This window comes from Protopterus annectens, chromosome 12.part0 (assembly GCF_019279795.1).
Source record: "Protopterus annectens isolate FY-2018-M chromosome 12.part0, PAN1.0, whole genome shotgun sequence".
In the NCBI taxonomy this organism is placed as follows: Eukaryota; Metazoa; Chordata; order Ceratodontiformes; family Protopteridae; genus Protopterus; species Protopterus annectens.
In genome coordinates, this window is record NC_056746.1 from 859,024,995 (window position 1) to 859,038,647 (window position 13,653).

Consider the following 13,653-nt stretch of genomic DNA (forward strand, 5'->3'; position numbering starts at 1 on the left):
GACTGAACCTGACATTCATGTGGGGATGTTTAACATTTGCAACACACCCCACTCATCACATAGTCTCACTAGATCTCCACCACCACAGGCCACACATAGTATGACTACAACATTTGCAGAACCTCTCCATACTCTCTGTGTAGGCAACAGAGGCAGCCCCATCACCAAACACAACACCAATTACTTATAGCCCACAGACTCATGTGTGCACATCAACTACAGCCAATAGGGTGTCATAACATACCCAACACACCAGTCATAGGTGACTCTGTAGGCGGTCACACTGATGTCCCACTCAGCAGGCTACACAAGGCGATAGTCGCTTACATCTGGCTGTCAGGTAACAGGATCCGTAACATAACCTATGCACCCATGCCACACCTCACCAGGTACGATTTGACTGCCATTCTCCATGTTAGTGTGACTGCCCTGAGATGTAACTTCCTGGACTACATGTACAGGGACATGCAATAGCTCTCCAGTCTTGTAGCCCAGAAGGTATCGCCCAAGCCCTGAGAAGCATTCTGCATTCATCCAGACTGATACCACTGTACAATGACTGAATGTTTCACTTCAACAGTTGCCTATGCTTCTGCTGTCATTCCACAGGCATCCAGTATCTGTCTGCTTTGAATGACATGGTCAACAAAACACGATGCTTTGGCACAGATGACCTGCATCTGTCAGCCCTGGGAGTACAGATAACATGTAAGGCTCTTGCTGCTCCTATACTGCCTGTCTTGGACAGTTTCCAATAACATTCACCACCAGAACAGGAACAGGCAAGCAAAACCTGGGGTACTGTTACTTGATGCTTGACATCTTCATCTCTAACGCACTCAGGCGAGGCACTCCTTATAATAGACCACTTCGATATCTCTGCAGTAACTGGGACCTGCCTCTAGGCTCCAGAGAGCACACCTGCACTGACAGGTTACACGCAGACCACACCTTTCAGTCATGTAACCAGGACCGGAACACCCACGGCGGAGGTGTGTCTATATTTCACATGGATGTACACACCTCCAGGCTGGTTCCTTAGCACAATGCATCAGAGGTGATCCACGTGCAACTAACTGTGGCCAGAACTGCTATACACATTGTAACTTGCTACGGATTCAACAACATACCCCACGGTTACTGGCTCTCATTTCTTGGTGTACTGGACAGTAGGGTTCAGATAGGTACTACTGATGTGAGACTGACACTACCCCACACTTAACTGGGATACCTACTCATGTACCGACACATTAGGCCAACGCTTTCTGGGATTCATAACCTCCACTCGGCTGGATCAACCCATACACACCATCACCAAGACCAACAATATCCTAGACGTGGACATTACCAACATGTGACCGGTGTTCCACACCTGGGGTTATCCCCTCATTGGTAGTTTCTGAACATGTGCTAATCACCCTTGTTATCCACATCCTGGCACCACACCCTTCACGGAATACACAGTACAAGATTTCTACAATGCCTACTGCAGACGTCTTATGACAGCGGTAGTAAACGTCATGACACCCGAGCAGATGGACAATGCACTTACAAATGCTGACACATACACCAGTGCACTTCATTAGCACTTACACGACTTCATGGATCATGCTATCCCAAACAGAGCCATGATGGTACCCACCAGATAACGGACACCACTCTGGGGGTCCAGTTCCATGCACATAATGTACAACAGAAGGTGGTGGCTGTTGCAAAGTGGAGTACAATCCCATGGGTGGGGTAGCTCACTGGTCAGCCTCAGTAGGAATCCGGGATCCCTTATCACATCCTCCAAAGCTAGCTACGTAAACATTACTGTGACATATTCATTCCAAGGACTTAAAGAAAAAACTAAGCCAGCAACAAGTGAGCCATGAAAAAATGTAGTTTATTAAAACTACTTAAGACTTCATAAAAAGCTTAATTTAACAGACCGGTTTCGGCCTGGATTTAACCTGGCCTTTTTCAGTGTATAACAGAATACACTGAAGAAGGCCAGGTTAAATCCAGGCCGAAACCGGTCTGTTAAATTAAGCTTTTTATGAAGTCTTAAGTAGTTTTAATAAACTAAATTTTTTCATGGCTCACTTGTTGCTGGCTTAGTTTTTTCTTTATGGTCTTGCCTTTTGCCGTGCAACTTCCTACGTGCAGGGGAACTTTACTTTGATACATTCCAAGGACTACCACAAAGCATTATGGAGGTATGTCAGTACTCAATGGCAATACCCACATCTGCTCTGACATACAACGGTTAGGCAGGAACATTACAGACTGACTGCTATTGGTAACATCCTGACAGATAGGTTCAATGCTAACTTTACACCCTCTCACTCCCTACAGGGCCAAAATCCATACAGGAACAATGCAGAGTCTCTGCAGTCACAACTACGCAGTTCCAACCTGCACTCTCTAAGGCCTGGAACAAGGACTCCATGTGACCGTCCAACATCCCAGGCTGTGATTTACACAAACCTCAGAACGACATGGCTCCCCACTTGGCCTCCAGATTCAGTAATAGCCTTGTATCAGACATTGTGGCCCCTGAATGGCACACAGCAACAGTTATCACACTCCACACAGGTGGCACCTCAATGAACCACAGGGACTATTGCCCTATACGCCTGACTGGACTGTTCTGCAAGGCTATGGGGCACATCATCATGTAAGTCATTCACAGAGACATTGGTGGCCTCCAGACCTTTGATGCCAACCGGGTTGGATTTGTTAGGGCCAGACCATGGCTCCTACACCTGGTGGACTCCTTTGATACAGTTACCAGGGTAGTTGTTGACGGTAAGGGGGTCCACACAGCCTACATTGCCCTCTCATTGGCTTTCAGCACCGTTTTCCATTATGGTATTGACAACATACACATCCACCTGCACATCGACCCCTACGTCTCGGGATGTTATGCAAAGTGGCTCACGGACAGGACCCACACAATGAGGGTAGCATACCGTGGTACCTACTGTAATTCAGTTACACTTGGCGTACCACAGTCCTTGGTCATAGGGCCCCTCATCTTCGGTATATGCTTCCCTGAGGTACAGGCTAGCACAGAGGGACTTTCCCTGAATAGGTTTCCAGATGACTGCAAACAAGGAGCCATGACGGATCTACCAGCTGATACAGACACCCTCCATATGGGTGTCACTGTGACGGATACCAGATGTCAATAACATGGCCTCAAGCTGCATAACACAAGGTGCATAGACATCCCCTTTGGATTACACCAATCACCCGCTGACTATCACATAGGTGGTAGTCCCCTACATACATGTGACATTATACGGGATCTTAGTACACACGTATATAGCACCCACTCCTTTGATAGCCATATTGCCAATGTGGCGTGGATATCCTTCTACGTGGCCACCCTTATCTGTATATATATATATATATATATATATATATATATATATATATATATATATATATATATACACATATATATTTTATGGCTGATTTTAATAAATGTTTAATTTTTAATTATAATTGTATACATTATATATAAATGTGTTTTGATTGTTATTTAAATAATGTATTGTTCTTTCTATATTACAGGAAATTATGTCATATGAATTAAGGTATTTAAGATGTCCCCTTTTTTAATAAATTATGTTGGCCTGAGGAAACCCAGAAGGTTGAAAGCGCTTGCCATTAAAGCTTTATGTTGGAGCCTATTCGTATTCCTGTTTGATTCATTGCTCTAAGTTTATGCTGTTTTATGTGGAAAACTGTTTTTAGCCTTGGTTTGTTCCTGAGCTCCGTTTATTTCTTCATTATTCATTTTTGGTGTAACAGGAACTTTAACACCTGGATGGCCAGCTTTGTGGTTTTATACATTCATTAATATTTAAGTAATACACCCAAGTGATGTGTTAGTAGCAATGGGTAAAGTCATTTTGTACTTTATCGTCAGTGGCTGGCTTCTCCAATTTCACATTTTGCCTTAATGCAGCATAATACATCTGCAGAGCATGTATAACTCGTGTAAGACTTTTGCCATTTTAGGGAGACAACAAAATGCAGTACTACTGAAGTGCACATTAAAATGTTGCCCATCAACTGCAGCCATACAAAAATATTCTTAGAATTAAACTCTCTTACAATGCAATAGAATTTAGTGTCTTTAAATCTTAGTGTTTTCAGATGTTTACAAACTTAAAACAGAAATTTCAGAAATGTGTTTCTGAAACAAAAGTACAGTTTTGCTAAGTGTTGCCAGTAGAATTCATATACATCTACAATATTACTTGTCCAGTGTTTCTGTTTATCAAATATGTTTGTTCCTATATTCTGTACATTTGATTTTTTTCTGCTTACTCTTAAAAATATATTATGGATATTAGCAGGTTCAGTTAGTAGCAGCATGCTTACTGGGTCTGGAAGCAAGAGGACTTGACAGTACACTTGGTCAAAGAGGGAGCCCATGGCTTTGGCAGAAGATTGAAGTAAAGGCTATAAAAGGTCTTTGTTTTTAAGCTATTCCCATTGAACATTAGTGCCATCAACAGTAGCCACAGAAAGCAAGAACGCACACTTGCACAAGTGGCAGCACTTATCACAGGATACTTTTCAGAGATCTTTACAGGACGCATTGTGCCTTCAAGAAGGCTGCCTGTCTGGTGCTTATGTAGGAAATGATGTAATTCTTAACTAGTACACACTGTAGAAAGGGTAATGTTTGGCATCTAACAACTAATTTTGTGCTGATAGTCACTAATTTTGAGATTCTGTCCCTATGGTAGGCACACTGGGGGACCTGTGTGTAATATATTTTTGCATTAATATGCAGAAGGAGGTTAATATTACTAATCCAGTGGTGGTAGTATATCATAGCCATCGGTTTTCCAATGTAACTTATTACAAATAGTTGATGTGACTTGTATATAGTGAACAACACTTAATATTATATGAAAAATAAAATGGTATCTTGATGTGATGTTACATCTCTGGCTAAATCTGCCCCATCAGCTGTGTTATTGAAGCAGATATTGGCGGCAAATGTCATACACCTACCCTTCCCTTTTTATGCATTTCATTGTGTGTGTTGCTGGTCTGCTGTACTGTTAAATTATATGCATTCAGTTGCTTTGTTTTCTCTTGCATTTTGTCCATGAGTTTATAACACTTACCACTGTTGGCGGCAGTCAGTGTTCTAGGTCATCTTTCTCTTGGCGTTTCCCAGCAGGTGTCGTGGGATTACAGGACTTGCCTGCTCTGTTGCAGAGCCCTATTGTGAGGCAGGTACTTCAGATGGGCTTCGATCGTGGCTTGGTGGAGAACCTGGTTAAGAGTAAGTACCTGCTCAGTGGGCTGCGGTATACCTCCGTCACTGACTTAGTCTCTGATCTGGTGCAAGCTGAGGAGGAAGAGCAGACAGCAAGCCAGGAGGACAGAGGTACAAACACAAATGGAAGCTGCTACTCAGCTGTCATACAGTTAAGCAAATGCAGATGAGGAGGCAGCATTGAATACTTATTACTTTTATAGAGTAATAAGCAGTCAAATGTTTTGGGAAATCTACCTTACTTGGGTACACTGGCTTCTAGTCCAAAGTAAAAAAAAAACTGTGTTAGTACCCTGGAATTTTAGATCTTGAGAAGTTATAAGCAGCATAACAGTATTTATGTAACATTCAAAAATCTTGTTCTGGAATTATTTTACAGTTAAAGCCATTGTTTATTTTAGTTACTCTTGACAAAAATATTTAAAAATAAGTTTCATTTGACTAGCAAAGATGTCATAAAATAACTACATTTGAATCTTTTTTAAGTCATTCTTTGGATACTAAGCAATTTTGAGAGGATTTATTACATAATCTTTTGCTGTTGTTTTTTAATGCATTCTTAGGCCATATAATGTAGTGAAAAAGGACTTTGCTTACCTGTAGTTATGAAAGGCTAAGAGCATTCATGTGTTTTAAAAAAGTTCAGGACTGCCCCGGTAGTTCATTAAAAGGCATAGCATAGAAAGCCCTGCTCCCATGATGTGGTTGCGATTCACAGATATTTTAGCTGCGATGAGGAGAGACCTCATTACTGGCTAATTTGCATGTTTCTGAATTGCAGTTACTACCATCATGTGCAGATAAGTAATGATCTGCACTTAGCAGTAGTAAACTGATGTTCATGTAGGAAATGCAATTATACCTCTATTTACTTTTCTACACACATAAGTACACAAAACACACACACACACACACACACACACACACACACACACACACACACACACACACACACACACACACACACATACCACAGTACATATACCGTTCCCTGACTTGACTGACCTTCCACTGTTCCCCACAGTCCCTTATCCCTGTAATAACTGATGTGCAATTACAGTCTAGTATGCCCAGTGGCTGTTGTGTCTCCCACCCTCCAGATCACCATAATGGGAAAAGTGCTGTTATGGCACAATTGTAATTCATAGATTAGTACTAGGCTAACTGTCCTTTATGGGCCATTTTAAGCCTAACCAATTACCCCATGTGAGAATCAAAGCCTGCACCTTGTGTATGTAAGGTAAAACACTAACCATTATGCCAACCTCCCAACCCAAATTGTCTTGGTGTCTAATGATTCTCCCTACCCCTCGATCCCTGTACTGATGTTGGTGCTTTACTGTTGATATATCCTGGTGTCTAGTGATTTCCCCCACCCCCAAACCCTGTACTGATGCTAGTCCTGTTGTGGCAATTTAGTGTTGACACATATTGAAGTGGTCAAAACTACTGCATCACCTAGTTTTTCTCAGCTAACTACAATACAGATTTCTTTATAAGCCAGAATAATGCCCAGCCATAAACAACTTAATGCACCACTACTCTCCCAATAGAATTTGACACTCTAGAGAAAAAAATCAATATAACCAAATCATCTAATACTGCAGGTGACTGTATTCAAATAGTGTAACTAAAGTGTAGAAACACATCCCACTACCACTGAAACCCATTCTGAATGTAAACTCATTTAAAACACTACTAAAACTTCACCTATGAAATCAATAGATCTTTTCCTGTGTATCTCCAGGATAAATGTCACTGTTGTCCTCTGCCTGCCAAGTCATCAGACCATTTCTCTTCATTCAGAATCATATGTCCCACAAACTGCATTCACCAATAACTGAATTGTTTTACTAGCATTTCCCAGCCATAGTTTTGTGACCTCTATTTCTTTGAATTCCTAAGCACTAATCACATGATCGATAAATCTATTTGACAAACCCACTTGTACACCTCTTCAAATGCTGAATGAAATAAAGCACTGTAGAGTGAGCAGAGCATAAAAAAAATCCTTGTTTACTGTCTGAGCTTCACTGCAGTTTAACATACTGCTCTGAAGTACAAACATTTTCAGTGGGCATTACCTGTACATTAACATCCTGCTGGAGACCATTTGTTCTCCAATCATGGTGGCAACATACAGGTCACTAACTTCCTAAATGTTTCTAAACATGCCCTGGTGGATCTACTTCATAAACTGTTTAACTTGGACCTATGAACAGACTTACGCATGGAAGTATGTGGCACAGCAGTGGTGACACCATTTCATAAGGGTGGTCGCGCTATGGATCTAGGGAATTATACACCCATCAGCATGAGTGTCATCTGCAAAGCCAAGGAATATATTATAGCTGACCTGATAAACTTTGTCATGAAAAATGTCATCAAGATAGACCCACAGCAATTTGGCTTTGTAAAAGGTAGACTCTAATTAATTTGGTGAGCTTCTTTGAAAGGGTAGCACAAGCTGTTGACAGCAGTCAGTGCCCACATAGCCTACTTTGGAGTTTGAAATCATTCCCCATGCTAACATTATCAGTAAAGTAAATGCATTACAAATTGATTCGTATGTGGTAAGATGGATAGCCAGCTGGTTAAAAGATGGATAGCCAGCTGGTTAAAAAACAGAAACCCACATAGTCTGGGTGGCTTCACAGGGACTGATACTGGGACCACTCCAGTGGTGCTTTACTGGGGGTGGTACTGGGACCCCTCCAGTGGTGCTTCATAGGGACTGGTACTGGGACCACTTTTATTAAGTATTTACTTTTGTGACCTCCAAACAAGAACCAAGACCTCTGGCTAACTAAATCTGTGGAAAACTACACATTGGGAGTCATTGTGAAATCTCCATTTGATTTTCAAGCTCTCCAGCAAGAAGTTACTCTTACAAATACATGGCGGTAAATGGGCTGAAAATTAATGTAAAAAGTGCCACATAGTTGCATTTGGTAGAGAACCCCTTCCCTCAGCAAACAACATCAATAATACCCCATTTCAAACAAAAATGTAATTGGAGGCCTTGGAACCTGGGTTGATAAGTCCCTGACCGTTGATCATAATGTAACAACAGTAGTCAGGAAGTCCTTCTACTTAGCACTTTTCATGCCAGTTATAGAATGCAGTGTCTCCTTTGGGATGTACCTCACTAGACTTATCAAAGAACTGGAAAGACCAAGGAGGTTCCCAGCTAAGAAGATCATGGATGTAAAAACCCTAAGGTATGAGAAACAACAAAAAATGCTCAACCTTTTTCTTAAATCATAGAGACTCCTCAGAGGGAACCTACATCTTGCCTTCTGTGCGATTAAGGACACGGTGGTCCTGGATCTCTTGTACCGCCACCAGTCAAACAGTCCCAAAATTACCAGAACAAGGTATATAAATCTTTAGTAGATTAATAAAACAAGGTGAAGAGAGAGATTCATTACTCAGTCCCTCCCCCAGCTTTAGAATAGACTCCCTCTGCACATAAAGCAGGGTGCTACACTTGTCTTCTTTCAAATGGGTAGGGTAATTGGATAGACATTCATATAGTCACCCCAGGACTGATTGGCTTAGCCTTCTTTGAGAGGGGAGCACAGTCTAGAGTGGGAAATGGCAAAGTATAATGGTTGCAAGACTTCGGTGCCTTGAATTTTCCTATGATTCCTAGAATTCCAATAAAATCACTGATTTTTTTATAGATATCTCTGCAGTTAGAGCGAGACTGCAGGGCCATGATTGAATGATGTTGTGTTTGATCCTACATCCATTGAGTGATTATTTTTTTTTTATCAAAAATGGTTGTTAATTGTCTCCTCCTTTGATAAATAATCCAAACCTGTTGAAAGGCTTGGGTAAAGGGTCCATATTTTGTCTTTATCTTTGCAAAGTCTTAATTATCAGCCTCACATGTGTCCCTGTCTTTGTGACAGTCTTTGTGACATACATGGACAAAACTATAGATGTCACAGGCTTGGAAATTTATATCGGTTGTATGCTGCTGCTGTTAATATTCTCACATGTGCTGTGAAGTTTTTCCATGACATGTCAGCTGGAGCAGTTGAGAGACATGCCTGAGTTATATATGCAGCCTTTGCCTAATGATTAAAAAAATACAACTTGATATCTATTCCTATAGTGTGTGTTTTGAGAAATTCTTTAAAGAGCTAGCTAAGAAAAGGATTATGGCAGGTGTGAAGCAAATTCATCCTACAGCCAAAGGGTTTCCATTAACAATCTCTAGCCGTTTGTTAGAAAAGAAAAACAAACTCTAAGCCAAAGCAGCTGTTTCAAAAATTACAATCTAGAATTCAGATAAATCAGAACTAAACTAACAAGAAATCAAGAAAAAAAAAAAAAAAGATCCGGAACACCACTTACCACTCGCATAAGATTTATTGCATAATTAATCTGGTACCTTGGCTTCTCACCTTCACAGGATCTGATGACATTAGTGCATGGCTCCTTTTTTATAGGGCACTCTATGAACTATTTAATGCAAGACCTAGAAATACTGGGGACTGAGTCACCTACTCGAATGAGGGTACATATTAGCATGAAGTAAATTATGGGTCACGGTCGGTTCATCAACTTGCTTTTTCAGCAAACTGCAATACTGAAAGCTCACTTTATACAGCGTATTTACCTGAGGGTATACCCTCACATTCCAGTGCAAATAGGCTTTACCCTGAGACTATGTTGCTTAAAATAACAAACCAGGAGGATATAACTTCCACAAGGTAAGTTAGAATATTAATAGTTTTTAGTCCATTTGACTAAATGGGTTTGCAGTTTTGAAGTTTGCTGAAAAATGAGTCATTAACTGAATACCGAATGATGGCCACAGATAAAGTAATTTCACTCTGTCCTGAAACCTGTGCTCCCCAGTTTACCACAGACCAAAAAACAGTAATGTAATACTTGAACAAGCAGCAAGGGGGTGTTCTTGTCTTCTCTGCAGACAAGTCATAATTTATTTATTTGTTTATTTATGCATGCATTTGTTAACTGAGTTAGAGCATTGATCCCCAAGACCATTTTCTTGCTCAGTCTGAGACATAATACAGAGAAAAAAATGATACTAGAAGAGAAAGAAGCATAAAACATTAATAAAAATAAAAAGAAATATACAAAGACAAATTTCATAGTATAGGAAGTAATGCAATACAAAGCCATACACAATGCATCATGTTTTATCTAAGGATATCACTGTAAAAGGTATTTTACTTTCTGTTCCACCTTAATACTATCACAAACTGCCTCAGAAAACATATTTGAGCATCTCACAAGTTCATAGGTTCATAGGTAGGCACTAGGCTATCTGCCCTAGGGCATTTATAAGCCTAGCCAGAGTGTGTTTGGCTTTCGCCACCCATTTTAAATTAATTTTGCTATGCCCTTTTTCGAGGTTAGTATACTGTGCCTCTGTCTAACAGTGACACAGAAGTGATACCCGGGGTAAACCTACGATCTCCCATCAACTCATCAAGATTCCTCTTGAAGACAGTCAGTGAGGGACTCTGCCTAACCTGGACTTGGGATTCTATTCCAGAGTGAAGGAAGCCTCTGGGTTATGAATCTATCCCTCCAGCATGTCCTATTTATTTCAGTGCTGAGGTTCAAGTCTCTCGAGCGCGTAGCTCGATGGGATTTGGATTTTCTGAGGTGCAGCATGTCCATTAATTCCGGGTTGGACATGGCTTTATACGTCAGGCACAGATTGCCTCTGAGCAGGCAGTATGCCACTGAGTAGAGCTGGTGTTTCTTTAACCAGGCAGCATATGGCATCTGTTTGAGCCCTTTGATCCTCTTGGTGAGGTACTTTTGGGGTCTTTCCAGTTGCTGCAGGTGTCTGGTAAGGTACATCCCAAAAGGGGCATTGTACTCAATTATGGGCCTGATGAGGGATGAGTAAAGAGGCACGATGACCTCCCCTGATCTAGATGTGAATCCCTTCATGATTAGGTGGGCTATATAATGTTTTTCTAACCACTTTGGCCACGTGGTTGTCAAATGAGAGATTGCTATCAACTTGGGTCCCCAGGTCCCTAATTACTTCTTCTGTACTTAATGGATTACCACCTATGTGGTAATTTGTGGGCACTTTGTTTTTGCCAAAGGGGATGACTATACACTTCTTGGCGTTTAGCTTGAGGCCATGGCTCTGGCACCAGTTGTCTGTTTCTATGAGGCCCTTTTGGAGGATGCTTGTGTCAGCTGGAGAGTCGATTATGGCGCCCAGTTTGCAGTCATCTGTGAACTTGGTCAGTTACAGTCCTTCCGTGTTGGCCTGTACCTCCGGGAAATATATACCGAACAAGAGAGGTCCCAGGACTGAGCCTTGTGGGATGCCACTTGTAACTGGTTTGGAGTCTGACATGGCTCCAGCAATTCTAACCACGTGTGTTCTGTCCTTGAGCCAGTTTGCAACCCATCTAGTGACATAGGGGTTTATATTTAAGCTGGTGAGCTTATCTATAATGCCCGAGTGGGGTATTGTATCGAAGGCTTTTGCGAGGTCCAGGTAGGCTGTGTGGACCACCTTCCCCTCGTCAATGGCCTTGGTGATGGTTTCAAAGAAATCGACCAGGTTTAAGAGGCAGGATCTGCCCTTAACAAAGCTGAACGGGGTAGGATCCAGTGTCTGTAGGTCCACAATATCTTTATTTATGAGGTCCATGATGATCCTTTCCATTGCTTTGCAGACCAAGCTAGTCAGGCTTATGGGGCGATAGTTTCCAGGATCCGTTGAGGCACCACCTTTGTGGAGAGGGTCCACTGTTGCTGTACGCCACTCTTTGGATACATATCCAGTAGTAAGGCTGAGATTGAACAGTAGTTTTATGTTTGGGTTTAGCTCTTCTTGGAGTTCATGTAGGACGCAGCCCGGGACACCATCTGGTCCCATTGATGCTGTGTTTTTTGCTTTGGAGAGGGCAGCTCTTACCTGAGCATCTGAGATGTCAGGGGGGCAGCACTCTGCTGGGATAGATATTTGCCCTTTTGGTGGGGAGGGGGGGGAGAAGTATGCGCTGAACCTGTCAGCTAGGATGTTGGCAATGTCTGTGGGTTTGATGTATTTTTTGTCATTTTGGAGTAATTCTGAGCGTATCTGGGAATTCCCACCCAGGTTCCTAACATAACTAAATAAAGCCTTGTGATTATCCTTAGTGTCCTGTGCAATTTTTCTCTCGAAGCTGGCCTTAGACGATTTTATGAGTGCCCGTAGTTTTTTGCTAATACTGATCAGAGATGCCTTCCCTTTTTGGGATTTTGCTCTATCATATAGTAGCTTCCTCCTTCTATTGTATAGTTTGTTTATGGCTGGGGTCCACCAGACAGGACGTCTGCCTTTGGAGGATTGGGTCTTGGTTTTATTTGGGATTGCATGATCCATGCATTCCTGAAGGTGTTCATAGAATGCGTTTATAAAGGATTCTGCGGTCTGGGCTGTATTTTCCACAGGCTCGGGTGCTTTGAAGGATTCCACCTCGGGTTTGAGGAGTGTGAAATTTGCTTTAGAGAAGTTTTTCACTGTGGTTTTCTGGGCAGGGGGTGGGGTCGGGATGTGAATATCCAGTGAGATTAGTTTATGGTCTGATCTTACCAGTGAGGGATACACTTCTGGTCTGGAGCATAGAGTCCCCATGTTGGTGATGATCAGGTCCAGTATGTTTTCCCCTCTTGTGGGAGTGGTAACAAGTTGTTCCATAGCATTTGAGTTTATAAATTCTAGGAACCTTTGGGCTAGGGTGTTGGAGCTAGAGTAATGCTCCCAGTCTATGTTTGGGTAGTTGAAGTCGCCCAATATAATGGTGTTTGGAGAGACCTTCATATTTTCCAGTGTTCTCAGGAAGGCCGAGTGAGGTTCCTGGGTTTGGAAGGGTGGTCTGTAGCAGGCTATAAACTGGAAGGCAGTTTTACCCACTGTTAGTTGCACATGGATAGTCTCTGATGCTTCGTGCTGTGCCACCAACCTGGAGGTGTGGGTATCTTTGACGAATATTGATACTCCCCCTCCTTTTGTGGTTCGGTCCAAGTTTTGGGGCCGAAAAGCATGGTATGAGGTATAACCTGGTAGTGCTGGGGTGCTCTTGGGAGCCTTGAACCAGGTTTCTGTTACTGCATATATATCGATGTTCTCCATGCTAAGGAGGGTTTCGAGTGCATGCATCTTGAGGTTTAGACTTCTGGCGTTGAGTAGCATTACTCTTAGTTTCTTATCCCTTGTGATACCTATGGAGGTGTAAATATATAAGCCTAGCCAAAAAGGTACCCTGGCTTTCGCCACCCAAGAAAATTATTTTCCTGTGCCCCTGTCGAGCAGAGCCACAGAAGTGATCCCCGGGGTGAATTTCCTATCTCCCATCCAGTCA

The 13,653-nt window shown here is 42.1% G+C and overlaps 1 protein-coding gene across 1 annotated transcript in view; it reads left to right on the forward strand.

Moving 5' to 3' along the window:
• Positions 1-13,653, forward strand: part of BIRC7 (baculoviral IAP repeat containing 7) — a 517,300-nt gene that overhangs the window by 201,258 nt on the left and 302,389 nt on the right. The window contains exon 5 of the mRNA XM_044088967.1: positions 5,125-5,404. Within this exon, the coding sequence (XP_043944902.1) occupies positions 5,125-5,404 (280 nt within the window). The remainder of the gene's footprint in view (positions 1-5,124; positions 5,405-13,653) is intronic.